At 42.6% G+C, this 14,407-nt stretch overlaps 1 protein-coding gene across 1 annotated transcript in view; it reads right to left on the reverse strand.

The window, feature by feature from the left end:
• Window positions 1–14,407, reverse strand: part of INTS9 (integrator complex subunit 9) — a 221,256-nt gene that overhangs the window by 154,970 nt on the left and 51,879 nt on the right. Inside the window, exon 3 of the mRNA XM_030198704.1 lies at window positions 8,932–8,992. Coding sequence (XP_030054564.1) covers window positions 8,932–8,992 — 61 coding nt within the window. The remainder of the gene's footprint in view (window positions 1–8,931; window positions 8,993–14,407) is intronic.

Raw genomic sequence — 14,407 nt, forward strand, 5'->3', positions numbered from 1 at the left:
GAGGCAGTGCTTACAAATCAATGCCATGAATATTCATTGTGGATATCCTGAAAACCTGAGTGGCTAGGATTTCTCCAAGTCAGATTTGGGAATCACTGTTTTAGGTCTTAGTAAGACTTTACTTTCTACATGATGGTGATACAAGTTTGTTTTTAAATTCAACTCTAATAAATGTAGAAGGTATTCAAGTTCAAGCAATTGTTTTTTATAGGAGATGAAAAAAGGATCTAATGTCTTTTCGTTACACCAGACAGAAAACTTCATCCACCTGAAACTGATCTCCTAGTGGAGGTACTCCAAGAAGTCAGAAGGACCTGAGACACAGTATCAGGCAGAATCAAGTCTGCAAGGGTTATCCTCCCAATATTCAGGCTATGATGGTGAGGGACCTAATGTTGGGATATAGTAGTGTTGCCTACATTACATAATTCCCAAGTCTGACTGGCTCTGACAGACATTTCCCAAAAAAGGGAAAACCACATTTTTGCTTAGCTAGTGGTGAGCTGTGAGGACTATAGTTCCTTGATGACCTGAGTTTTAGGAGAGTCTTTATCAGATGTAGAATTGGAGAAAATGCACAGTAAAGATCCTCCCCTCGATCCAAGAGGAAGGCATCTGAGGCTAGTTACTGTTAAGACCCTATCATGGAGCAAAACTAAGGAAACTTTATGTTCTAGGGAATTCCTAAGAGGTCTATCAAGGGTGTACTCCATTCACAAAATATCCTCCGTGAAACTTCGAAGTCCAGGGACCACTCATATGGGTGCAGAATTTGACTCTGGTAGGTCTGCCAGAACACGGTCTTTGCTTTCCAGGTAAACGATTGAGAGTCATCTTGTGAGAAGTGAGCCCAGAGCCGCATCCTGACAGTTTCCCAACAAAAGGAGGAATAGTCCCCTTCTCAAATGCTTATTGAGCTAGCACATGGCTACTTGGTTGTCTTTTTACAGTAGAATAATAACCTCTAGATAATCTCTGATGGCACTCAGAGCTTTCCAGGTTGCCCCTATCTTGAAAAAGTTTGGTCCACTTGATGGTAATCTTCATCAGAAAAAGACTGGATGTGAAGCTGTTATGATTGGGGTCTGAACCCCTCTCAAACTTATCTCTTTCCTGGGGGTCAGCTTCTTAGCTGGCTTCTGTTTCTTTTGTCTGTCCTTTCTGAGCTGGCTCTGTCTCTCTGTGCTGGCAGCTTCCAGCAGCATGGGGTTAATTGTTTTACTTTACTACAGCTGTGTGGGTGGACTGAGTTAGCTCTACCTCTCTTTGGGTGTACTGGCTTCAAGTGCTTCACGGTGTTGCATTGGTGTGGGTTGGGCCTCTCTGGGTCAGTGTGCTTTTGCCTAGGTCTAGGGAGTGTGACATCATCAGGGAGGGCCTTGATAAGGAAGTGGTGTTGTTTCCTTCAGAGCCTTTGCAACAGTGGTGTTTGCTTTAGGTAGGGTGGTGCAGTGTGCACTTCTGACTTTGTGTCTAGTTTCCCTGCTTGCTTTTGCTAAGAGCCAGGTTAGTGTTAGTGCAGTGTGCACTGGTGACTGTGTGTTTAGCTTTCCTGCTTTTCCCTTTTGGTTCCCCTGCTGTTCCCTCTTGGTTTTGGAAGCATTGCTGTGTGTAGGGCTTTGGAAGCTCTGTTGTTGATAGAAGTACTTCAGGGTTTGGTGTTGTTAGGAACACTGCAGAGTTTGCTGTTAGAAGTACTTCTGGTGTTTGTGCTATTGGGAGCATTGCAGTCTTTGCTGTTGGTGTTTGGTGATTTAGAATCATTTTGGGCTTATGTGTTAGCTTCTCTGCTTTTTCCTTGTGGCTGCCCTGTCTTCCCTTTTAGTGCTAGGAGCTCTTCTGGTTGCTTGCCAGAGTAGTGCTTAGGAAGCACCTTGTTAGTTTTGTATCTAGTTTGCTAGAGCAGTGCTTAGGTAGCTTGTTAGTTTTGTGTTTAGCTTGTTAGTGTAGAGCTCTGCTTGTAGCTTGGTGCTTAGTAGCACCTGTGTTAGCTTTGTGTTTAGTTCCATGCTCTGTTAGTTTAGGGCTTAGGAAGTCCCTTTCTTGAGCAGGGCTTAGGAGCTCATGTTTAGTATAGGGCTTAGGAAGTCCTTTTGTCAGTTTACTGTTAGGAACACTCCTGCTGGTTTAGGGCTTGGGAGCACGTAGATCAGTTTAGGTTTAGGAGCACTTCTGTTTCCAGTCCTGGTCCCTGTGTCATCCGGTATCCAGTAAGTCCTGCCGGCTACTCGAACCCAGGAGCTCAACTCCTGGGGGGCTTAGTAGCTAAGTGCAGGTGAAGCTGTGTGGACCAGTCCGGTGTGCTCCAGTCCGGTGTTCCAGTCCGGGGGAATTCCAGTCCAGTGTTCCAGTCCATGTGTTCCGGCTCGCTGGGCGGTGCCTGCAGTCCCTGCCGGTGTCGGTGTGCTTGCCCAGCGTTGGTTGGTGGGTTTTGCCTGTTGCTGTCACTCCTCGTCAGCAGCCCAAGGGCTCACGTTTGCTCCAGAGCCCAGCCCCGCGGGCTCTGAACCTGAGAACCTGACAGAAGCCTATCTATATGAACATCACAATCCAGTTTGGACATATCTATGGTTAAAACAATTGGATTGGTTCAATCCCAAGAGCAGGGGAGTCCCAAAAAATGCCTACTATTGAGATAAGATCTAACAATCTCAACATGTTTCAAGCTGATATCTTCTGATTCAGTGAGATCTTCTGCACCATGGACAACAAGAGTAATCATCACTTCTAGTAGGAGAAAGGCCTTTCCTCACGTTGTATCTAGCACAGCTGCTATGAATTCTAATTGAGATGACAAGGTCAAGTGAAATTTGGGATAATTTGTAATGAGTCAGTGATTTAAACACTTGGAAGGTTTCATACATTGATGTTTGAGCACCTTCCTGAGATAAGTTCTTGACAGGCCAATTATCCAGATACGGAAACACATGCACCCCCAATATGTGTAGATGCATATGGTTAACACACATGGAGTGTGCATGATAGAGGTAGTAGTTACAAATCCAAGATACTTCGTGTAATCTGGATGTTTTTCTACGCGAGTATAATCTTCAGTTTGGTTCAGAGAGTATAACCAGTCTCTTTGTTAAAGAAAGGGCATCAGTGTGCTCAGGGAAAATATCTTAAATTTTCACAAAGTCCCTTAAGTCTAAGGTGAGATGGTATTCCTTCATAACAAGGAAATATTTGAAGTAAAATCTCAACCCTCTTTCCCCCAGTCTAATGAAACCGACTGCACTAAGGGTTATATTTGCTACTTTTATTATGTTTCAATCTTTTTATTAAACAGCTCAATTTGCACAACAAATATAACAATTTATCATTATTGTATTACAACTTCTCTCCCCAACTCCCCATTCAAAATGTATAATTCAAAAAAACAAAAAACAAAAAAAAAAAAAAAAAAGAAAGGAAATGTTCTGAATTTGCTAAACTTTAGAAATTTAGGATACTACTCCAGGTTTTTGAAGTCATAGTGTTCAAGAAGAGTGCCCAACACCGCTGGAATCGGTCTCCAGCTGCTGAATTGAAGTCTGTTATGTTCATGCGTAGCAGGTAATAAATCATGCGAGTCTACCACTGCTGAGGTGTGGGATAAGTATAAGATAACCAGTCTGCCAGAATTACCTGCTTAGCTACCATAATAACTTTAGACGCAAATGCTGTATATCCTCGAGGGGCCTGTGAGCCCAGCTTCAGATGTCCAAATAATAGAGCAGGATCATAATGCCATCTTATCCGCCACATGCGCAATACTTGGACAATTATGAATTTCCAAAAAGTTACAATACCACTCCATATCCAAAACATATGGCCTAATGTTACGCCTGCAGCTTTACACTTTAAATATGATTCCCACGGGGAAAGACCCATGTGGAATGCTCTGCGAGGAGAAATGTACAGACGTAGAACAAATTTATATTGGAGTTCCTAGTATATTGCCGATATGGAAGTACACCGTATCATAAGGATTTGCGACCTGAATTATACCAGGGTAAGCGACATTGGTAGGTCTTTCTGCCACAGTGTCAGCAGTCGGGCACAATCCAGTTCAGGTAATGTCTCAAATGTGGCGATGATGGAAAGCTAGGGACACTCATTGTTGTGCCTCTAAAGAGAATGCAGACGACAGTTGTTCTTGAATATCCTCTGCTAAATCTTCCCAAGGTAAGGATTGAACGTAATGTCTCAACTGGTTGTAATGAAATATATCCTATTTCGGCAGTGCAAATTCCAACTGGAGATCTTGAAAAGATTTCACTCTCCCATCCACCAGTAATACTTGCAGAAGAATATTATTCCTTTTCTCCGCCATCTTCGAAAGGCAGGGTACAATTGTCCTGGAGCGAAAGCTGGATTATCACATACAGACAAATAAGGTGACTCCTGAGGTGAGAAATGATGCAACAGACAGATCCATTTCCAGACTGCTCTAGCTGTACTCATAATCATGTAAGTCTGCAGAATTTTCAACACAGGACCCCATTACATGCAGCTGGCTGCTGAAATGAACTCTGGGGGAAAGATGAAGTTCTATGTTCATGTTGGAATAATCCTGAGTTGAGCGATACCAATCATTGATATGACGCATGCCACTGGCAATGGCAAGATGCTTAACATTGAGCAGCCCCAAACCTCCATATTCCACTGGGATACACAGGGTGTTAACAGATAAAATCGGGCTCTTCTGCCTTTCCATAGAAAAATTTGTATCAGTTTATAAAGTTTCTTTTCCTCTTTCTGATTCAAGTACAAAGGTAATAATTGAAACACATAGAGCCATTTAGGGGCAATAAACATGTTATACATTGCTACCCATCCCAGTAAAGATATGGGCAGGGATTCCTATGCATCCAGTCTGACTTTTGTCTCCTGTAACAGTCACTGAATGTTCAAATCATATAACTGTGTCAGGTCTGCTGGGATAAGGACCCCTAAATACTCAATAAATCCCTGAGCCCACTGCAATGGAAAGGTACCTTACCAGCAAGACTGGGTTTCTGGCAGTATCGATAGGGCACTGGATTTAGTCAAATTTAATAAAAAATCTGAGTATTTCCCGAAGCATTATAAATGCTCGAGTAACTGGTCAAGAGAATAGGGCAGCTTAGTTAACACCAACAGTAAATCATCTGCGTGTGCCAGGCTTTTAACACTCTGCCTTGCCAATCTCACTCCTTCCACCTTCTGGGACAAAGTAAGGTGTCGGAGAAAGGCTCCAAGGATAATACAAACAGTAGTGGGGAGAGGGGACACCCCTGCCTAGTACCCTGGGCAATAGAAAACTCCAGATCCCTAACCCCATTGATTAACAAACAAGCTCTGGGTTGATGATACAAAACTTTTAGGGCGCTCATAAACCAACCCTGAAATCCCATATGTGACAGCAATGTAAATAAATATGTCTAGTTTACCCTGTCAAAGGCTTTCTCTGCGTCTAGACTTACAACTAAGGAAGAAAGGCCATGTTCTCTGCAGTGGGCTATTACCAAAAAGGCCATGTTCTCTGCAGTGGGCCATTACCAAGAGTAAGCGACGCACTTTATGTACTGATTGTTGCTGTCGCACAAATCCTACCTGCTCAGGCCCTTCAAGCCCGGGCAGGCATAGCGCCAACTGTTCCGCTAGCAATTTGGCAAGCAATTTACTGTCTACGTTTAAAAGTGAGATAGGCCTATATGATTCCGCCCGATCTTTTGATTTACCAGGTTTTGGAATCAATGTTATCAATGCGGTATTAGCATGTAGGTGAAAATGGCCTCCCTCTATCACCTCTTAATAATAATCCAACAGAGAAGCTATAGCTTCTGGGGGCATGATCTTGTAGTATTCCCCTGTAAAGCCATCTGGGCAGGGGCAGAATGCATTTTTTGCATTTTAATAACTGCTTGCAACTCTGATAGTGACCTGAGTTAGTGTAATGGGCGCATTTAACCTGTCTATTGCATCTGAGGACAATACCGGTACGCTTGCTGCTTCCAAATAAGTATGAATGTGTTGTTCTGGTACTGTGGGCTCTGCAGCATACAAGGAGGAAAAGTAATTAGTAAATATTTGGGCTATCTTTCCTGGGTTATTTGTTAGGGTCCCATCCTTGTCATACAGGGATGCCACTGCCCATGAACCTCCCCAGTTTTTGATTACCCGAGCCAACATTCAGCCTGGTTTGTTGCAAAATCTGTGGAGTTTATATTTCCAGTAAAAGGCAGACCTTGTCTCCACCTCATGCAATAGCGTATTAAGGGCTATTTGTGTAGTCTGCAAATATTCAATTGTTGCCTTGGAAGGCTTTGTTGCATGTGCTAGTTTTGCCCTCCATAACTGGGACTCAACTGTAAAATCCCCGCAGCAGTGCATTTCCAGCGTGCATGGATGTAAGCAATTATGTCTCCTCTTAGAACTGCTTTCGAGGCTGACCAATATATCAGAGGCTGGTGAATATGTTCTGCATTATTCTTTGCATAGTCTGCCCACTTGTCTATGATATACTTCCTAAAGTTGGAGTCTGAGTACAAATAAGAAGGGTAAGGGTAACACCACGCACGCCCAGTTGACCCACCTGAAGGCATTTCTACATCCACCCATATTAAGGAGTGGTTTGATATTTCTTCTGGCTAATGACTGATGACAAAATCAGTGGGAACAACGTACGATATACTAAAATATAATCCAGCCTAGCTTGAGTCCCATGTGCCCTGGACCTGTGCATATAATCGTGTTCTCCTGGATGTAAACCACCATGCTGCTATTAAATTTAAGGATCTAGCAAACGAAGCAAGGATCCCAGCTCGCTGTCCAGAATAATGTGGGGACTGAGGGTTCGAACAGTCTGTAGACGGGTCAGGGACCACATTAAGGTCCCCCATCACCATTAATCGGGAGGAATTATATTGTAAACAAAGATTGACAGATTGGAAGAAATCAGGGATGCATTCATTAGGACCATAAATTGCTAATAGTAAAAATTCTACACCCTGTAGCCACACCTTTAATAGCAAAAAATTCCCACGTTCCCCTTTAGCTAGCAAAGAAGCTCTATAAGGAAGGTCTTTCCGAAATAACACTGTTACCCCACCATTCCTCCCCTGAGGGGATGCTGAGAAAACCTACCCCACCCAGGAACGTTGCAGTTTCACATGTTCAGCATCTGTTAGACGTGTCTCCTGGAGACAAGCTATACCTTAACCATGTCTCTTTAAAGTAGCAAGAATTTTTGAGCATTTTATTGGAGAGCTTATCCAGCCTACATTCCAACTAACTACTTGAGAGGGCATGCACAGTTATTACAAAGTAAAGGACGCAGGTACCCACAATACTGTAAACCAGGGTTCCCAACCTGACCCCGGCCAAAAGGTCTATGCACCTATTCAATCTCACATAGAGAAGGCACAATGAGCAAGAAGGGAGCCGCAAAGTAGTTGCGCCTAAAATAAGAAAAGCAGCCATGGTTCAAGCAAGAGCCCCAGAGCAGGTCGAGGCAAAACTGGGCTCACCTCTCCTCTCTTTTTTTAAATAAAGACCCAGCAGGCACTTACCTCAGGCTGTTAATTCCCCCCACCCCCGATGAGCACTTCATCCAAAGCCAGTCTTTCACAGAGCAGATGTTCCTTGTAAATCTAATGTGCAGACTCCTTTCTTTAATGCCTCTTTTTTATTATTGAACAGGGAGAGCATAGAGACTAGAGGAGAAGAGACAGAAGGGGGGGGGGGGTCAAAGGGATAGGGGACAGGGACCTAGAGACCTCTAAATATGAACCCCCTGAAGAAAAGGCAATCCCCAAGCTCAACTGGGATCCTGTTGACCAACTGGACCAGGAGCACCTCTGTAAAGATCAGAAGCTGTGAGCACACCTTCAACCACTTTCTGGAGATAGAAAATACTGAATCATGGGAGCTGGGCACAGGTTTTATATAGCACACTGCAATACTGAGTTCTTTATCACCACCTGCTGGTCAATGGACACAACACCCACTTTTCTGGAATAGTCTAGGATGACAAGAAATAGGGTTTTTTTTTAATCTCAATGAGATTTTCTTTAAAGAAAATGTCAAAGATTAAAAAATTATATAATATCCTATGACATATTGATAGATGATTGAAAATCTTGGACACTCACCTTCTGATATTCCAACTTTTATATTTTTGTCATGTAAAGGGTATTATATGGATTAGTTTTGATACTGCTTCTTTTGCTACATTTTTGATGCCCTTAAAAACAGGCATAAAATATGGGTTTTTTTGGACATTTCACATAAGTGCCTTTTTATGAAATTACACTATAGTTATTTTATTGCAAATTTTCTCTGGCTGATTTTCAAAGCGATTTAAGTGGGCTGCAGAGGCTCCAGCCCACTTAAATCGCCTGGGGCCACCCAACCACAGATATTCAATGGTACTTAATCAGGCGGTGCCACTGAATATCAGCTCTGACCGGCCACAAAAAAAGTGGGCAGGTCAGGGGGCACTACACAAGTACCGTGAGAGTGTGGCAGCCATTTTATTAAGGCTGCAGTAAGTGGCAGGAGCAAGTGGGCTTCATTCCTGTTCCCCCATCCCCACTGGACCACCAGGGATAGAAGGTAGGCCCCGGGGGGTGGGGAGGAGGAGAAAAATAAAAGTTATGCGGGTCCTGGCCAATATTCAGCCAGGCCTTGCATAAGCTCCAGTGTACAACCCCACCAAAAGTAGCCCCCATGGACACAGCCCAGTGCTGAATATATCTGAGGCTAATTCTGCCTGCAGCTGTCAGCATTTAAAAAAAAACCTTTGACTATTGTGGACTAAATATCTACTCCTGTGTTTTTTCATTTTTGTGAGGGAGAGGTAGCACATCTTTGAAACTCCCAATATAAGTATTATCCTTTTTAGACCATGGAACTTTCCATTTACAAAAGTATAACTTGGGATAACAGAGGAGATCTGCAGCTTACTTTCTCTAGGAACGTACTTCCATCCTTGGAGACCCAGCCAGGAAGTTTAGACAGCCTGGTGCTAAAAAAGATAAAAAAACAAAAAAAATGTTATTTAGAAAGACAATATTTTCTTGCGTACCTCCATGTCTGCTATCAAATGGAAACTGCTGGCGGGGAATTTGGATTTCCTGCAGTCCCCTCTTTCTCATGATATAACTGAATTGATTGGAATTCTAAGGTTTTAGTCAACTTTAACAGGGACTGTTTTATAATCTTATAGTAACACAGTAAGTGACGACAGATAAAGACGTGAACAGTCCATCCACTCTGCCCAACAGTCACACTCATCGTTAATTCATGATTAAATCAACAATGAACATGCTGCTATATACTTGATCATGGTCTTTCTTTGGTGTTTCTGGGACATAGACCGTAGAAGTCCGCCCAGCTCTGTCCTTATGTTCCAACTACTGGAGTTGGCATCAAAGTCCACTCCAGCCGATCTGAATCCATTTGTGGGACCCAGACCGTAAAGGTTTGCCTAGCACTGTCCTCAGTTCCAACTACTGAAGCCGCTGAAGCCCATTCTAGTCCATCCTAAACTGGATTGCCATATACCAAATCTATAAAATCTGCCCGTTGCCAGCCTTTGTTCTTCATAGCCGGAGTCGCCATTGAAGCATCATTCACACATCCACCCACATGCAGCCATTTAAGGGTTTTTGTTTTTTTAAATACCATCCAATTATGTTACTATGCTTCTGATTATTGTTAACCAGTTCTGCTTTGTGACTATAGTCTATTCCTCATTGTCTACCTAAAGTTTGTTCATCCATATTTGTCTTCATAATGCTATCTTGGAATTATGCTATATTTCTCTACCAATTTATCATTTCAATTGAATGCAAGCCTCAATGAACGTGTGTCTGCATGTGATAAGGTGGGGTATAAATGTCAATAAATATATCAATAACTAAAGATCTGTCTTTAAAGGTTGAACATACTTCTAAAGTATTTGGCTTTAATCTTATACACTACACTTTCTCTCAAACCTCAAGTTAATCACATTGTTCAGACAGTGTTTTTTAAACTCCGTCAATTATGTAATGTTTGCCATTATTTTGATGAAAAACACCTTGGTTCAGGCTTTTGTTTTATTGCATTCAGATTACTTTCTATTCATCCCTTACAGTTAAGCTGTGCACCAAGCTTCAGATCATTCACAACACTGCTGTTAAACTTATGTTACATTTTAAAAGGTTTGATAAAGTAGCTCCTGTATTGATGGCTCCCCGTACAGGCCCACGTTCTTTTTAAATTGGTCTGTATAGTATTTAAAAATGTTTGATGGGTTCATTTCAGAATATCTACTTGGACTGTTTTCATTTCCCTCTAATCATACGTCCTTTAAAGCTAGAGATCCATATCTTCTAATTTTTCCATCATTTTTGAGAGTCAGGTATAAGAAAATCCTAGAAAATTCTATCAGGCAGTATATTTATTCTTTTTGTAAAAATTTGAAAACTTATTTAAAAAATTTCTTGTTTAACCGCTGTCAGAACTGCTTTTCTTTTTTATTCCCAGTTGTTATCCGCTTTGAACCACTGTTCTGTGGAAGTTAGCGGAATACAAGAACCATATTACAACACATTTTCTAAATAGAGATACTCTGTGTTCATCCTATGCCTTTTGAACTCCATCACCATTTTTCTCTCTGACACCTCCCTTGGGAGGGCATTCCAAGAGCCGACCATCCTCTCCGTGAAAAAGAATTTCCTGACATTACTCCTAAGTGCCCCCGCAAACTCAGGTCATGTCCTCTAGTTTTACAATTTTCCCTTCTGTGGAAAAGATTTGCTTCTATATTAATACTTTTCAAGAATTTAAACATCTGTATCATATCTCCCCGTTTCTTCTTTCCATAGGCTATAAATATTCAGGTCTTCCAGTCTCTTCTCATACATCTTATGGCTCAAGCCGCATATCATTTTTGTTGCCTTCCTCTGGACCGCTTCTAGTCTTTTTACATCTTTAGCAAGATACAGCCTCCAAAACGCAATATTCCAGGTGGGGCCTCATCAGCAACTTGTACAGGGGTATCAACACCTCCTTTCTTCTGCTGGTTATGTCTCTCTTGATGAAACCTAGCATCCTTCTGGCTAAGGCCACCGCTTTGTCACACTGTGCTGTTGCTTTAAGATCCTCGGACACCATCACTCCAAAGTCCCTCTCCTTGTCTGTATATAGACCTTCTAGGACATACAGCTCCCTTGTATTTATATTCCCAAAATAAATCACTTTACACTTCTTTGCATTAAATTTTAATTGCCAAACATTAGACCATTCTTCTAATTTTTGCAGATCCCTTTTCATGTTTTCCACTCCCTCTGGAGTGTCCACTCTATTGCAAAGCTTGGTGTAATCCACAAAAGGCAAACCATACCTTTTAATCCTTCAGCAATGTCGCTCACAAATATACTGAACAGAATCAGCACCAGCACTGATCCTTGTGGCATTCCATTACTCACCATTTCTTCCTCCAAGTGAATTCCATTTACCACCACCCTCTGGCATCTGCCTGTCAACCAACCAGTTTCTAATCCAGTTCACCACTTTGGGTCCTAACTTCAGCTTGTCAAGTTTATTGAAAAGCCTCCTATGAGGAACCATGTCAAAGGTTTTGCTGAAATCAAAGTAGATTACATCCAGCGCACATCCTTGATCCAATTCTCTGGTCACCCAGTCAAAGAATTCAATCAAATTAATTTTGGCAAAGTTTACCTTTGGTAAAACCATGTTGCCTCAGATCTTGTAACTCATTGGATTCCAGGAAATTTACTATTCTTTCCTTCAGCAACGCTTCCATTACTTTTCCAAATAACCAAAATGAGGATTACCAGCCTATAGCTTCCCACTTCTTCTCCGTCGCCCAATTTTGTGAAGAGGGACCACATCCACTCTTTTCCAATCCTGCAGAACCTCTCCAGTCTCCAAAGATTTATTAAACTAACAGGACCTGCCCAAACCTGTCTAAGCTTCCTCAATATCCTGGGATGGATCCTGTCTGCTTCTATGGCTTTGTCCACCTTCAATTTTTCAAGTTGTTCATAAATACGTTCTTCCGTGAATGGTGAGATATCCACTCCATTCTTATATGTACCTTTAATCAGCCGATCAAGGGCCTTCTCCAGTATTTTCCTCCGTGAACACAAAACAGAAGGATTAGTTTAGTTTGTTTGCTTTTTCTTAATCACTCTCTACGTAGTCGTCCACAGAATCTTTCAGTCTCACAATTCCATTTGTAGCCTTCCTCCTTTCACTAACATACCTGAAAAAGTTCTCATCTCTCTTCCTTACATTTCTAACCATTTGTTCTTTTGCCTCTGCTTTCACCAGGCAAATTTTCCCTCGTGACTTCTTTCAGTTTCATCTGGTATTCTCTTCTGTGTTCCTCTTCTTGAGTTTTCCTTTATTTCATAGACGACAACTCTTGTGCTTTTATTTTCTTAGCCACTTGTTTGGAGAACCATATTGGTTTCCTTTTTTCTTGCTTTTATTTACTCTCCTCACATAAAGGTCAGCAGCCATTTTAATAGCTCTTTTCAGCCTGGACCACCGCCACCGTCTTTCCACTTCTAGGGTGTCTTCCCCTCTCATCAGCTCTTTCTTCAGGTATACCTCCATTCTACTAAAGTCATCATGTTTTAAATCCAGGACTTTGAGTTTTGAGTGGCTGCCCTCTACTCTAGCTGTTATATCAAATCAAACCATTTGATGATCACTATTGCCCAGTGGGCACCCACTCTGACATTAGATAAACTTTCCCCCTTTGTGAGCACCAGATCCAGTGTCATTCCTTCCCTTGTGGGTTCTGTCACCATTTGTCTGAGCAGAGCACTTTGAAAGGCATCCACAATCTCCCTGCTTCCTTCTGATTCTACAGCTGGAACTTTCCAGTCTGCATCGGGCAGGTTGAAATCTCCCAACAGCACTTCCCCTTTCTTTCCCAACTTTTAGACATCTGTAACCAGATCTTTATCAAGCTGCTCCGATTGGGTCGGAGGTGTGTAGACATCACCCATATGGATAAAGGTTCCATTTTCTCTTTTCAAGGAGATCCATATCGCTTCTTTCTTTCCCCAGGCTCCCTGCATTTCAATCGCTTTGATATTGTTTCTCAAAGACCGAGAGCTACTCCTCCGCCATTTCAACCATCTCCACCCTTCCTAAATAGATTATAGCCCAGTATTTTTGCGACCCATTCATGGAAGTCATTGAACCATGTCTCCATGATAGCAACAATATCTAAATCTACCTCTACCATCAGGGCTTGCAGATCTTGAACTTTGTTACTTAACTGCGAGTGTTTGTGGCTGTTGCTTTCCAGCTATATTTCAGTGGCAGTCACATCGGATTAATTTTTTTGTTTAGTCTCACCTTCTACGGTATTGCTAAGAAGTGAATTGCTAAGATTGTTGTTTTCATTGCTTTCTTTACTACTGTCACAGCTTGTTTTTTGCTGGGGGTGACTATCGGAATTCACCTGCTTCCAAGTGCCACCCCCAGCTCCTAGTTTAAATATCTAAACACATATTGTCTGAATCTCCCACCCACAACTCTGTTACCTGCCCACTGAGATGCAGCCCATCATTACAATATAATCTTTTGTTTTTCCATGTATTGCCCCACCATCCAATGTACTTAAAACCTTCTTGGTGACACCAGACTTTGAGCCACTTATTTTGTAAACCTTTCCTCTCCCTTTCCATAAATAGGTAGAACTTCAGAAAAAGCTACAGTCTGAAGCAAAGGTTTTAACCCCACCCCCAACTCCTAGAAAGCTCTCTGGGCTACAAGTGGAGTATTATTGGCTAGATCATTTGCTCCCATGTGGATAACAGTGTTAGAATCCTTATATTTGTTTCTTAAATTACAACAGTGTGTGTGTGTGGGAGGGGGGGGGGGTGGAACTTGGGAATATCAAAATAAGTACATAAGTAATGCCACACTGGGAAAAGACCAAGGGTCCATCGAGCCCAGCATCCTGTCCATGACAGCGGCCAATCCAGGCCAAGGGCACCTGGCAAGCTTCCCAAAAGTGAATGATACATACCTGTAGCAGGTGTTCTCCGAGGACAGCAGGCTGATTGTTCTCACGACTGGGTGACGTCCGCGGCAGCCCCCACCAACCGGAAAAGGCTTCGCGGGACGGTCGGCACGCAGGGCACGCCCACCGCGCATGCGCGGCCGTCTTCCCGCCCGTGCGCGACCGCTCCCGCCAGTTGAATGACAAGCAATAAAATATGAAACACAACTCCAAAGGGGAGGAGGGAGGGTAGGTGAGAACAATCAGCCTGCTGTCCTCGGAGAACACCTGCTACAGGTATGTATCATTCACTTTCTCCGAGGACAAGCAGGCTGCTTGTTCTCACGACTGGGGTATCCCTAGCTCTCAGGCTCACTCAAAACAAGAACCCAGGTCAATTGAACCTCG

This window comes from Microcaecilia unicolor, chromosome 3 (assembly GCF_901765095.1).
Source record: "Microcaecilia unicolor chromosome 3, aMicUni1.1, whole genome shotgun sequence".
Classification (NCBI taxonomy): domain Eukaryota; kingdom Metazoa; phylum Chordata; class Amphibia; order Gymnophiona; family Siphonopidae; genus Microcaecilia; species Microcaecilia unicolor.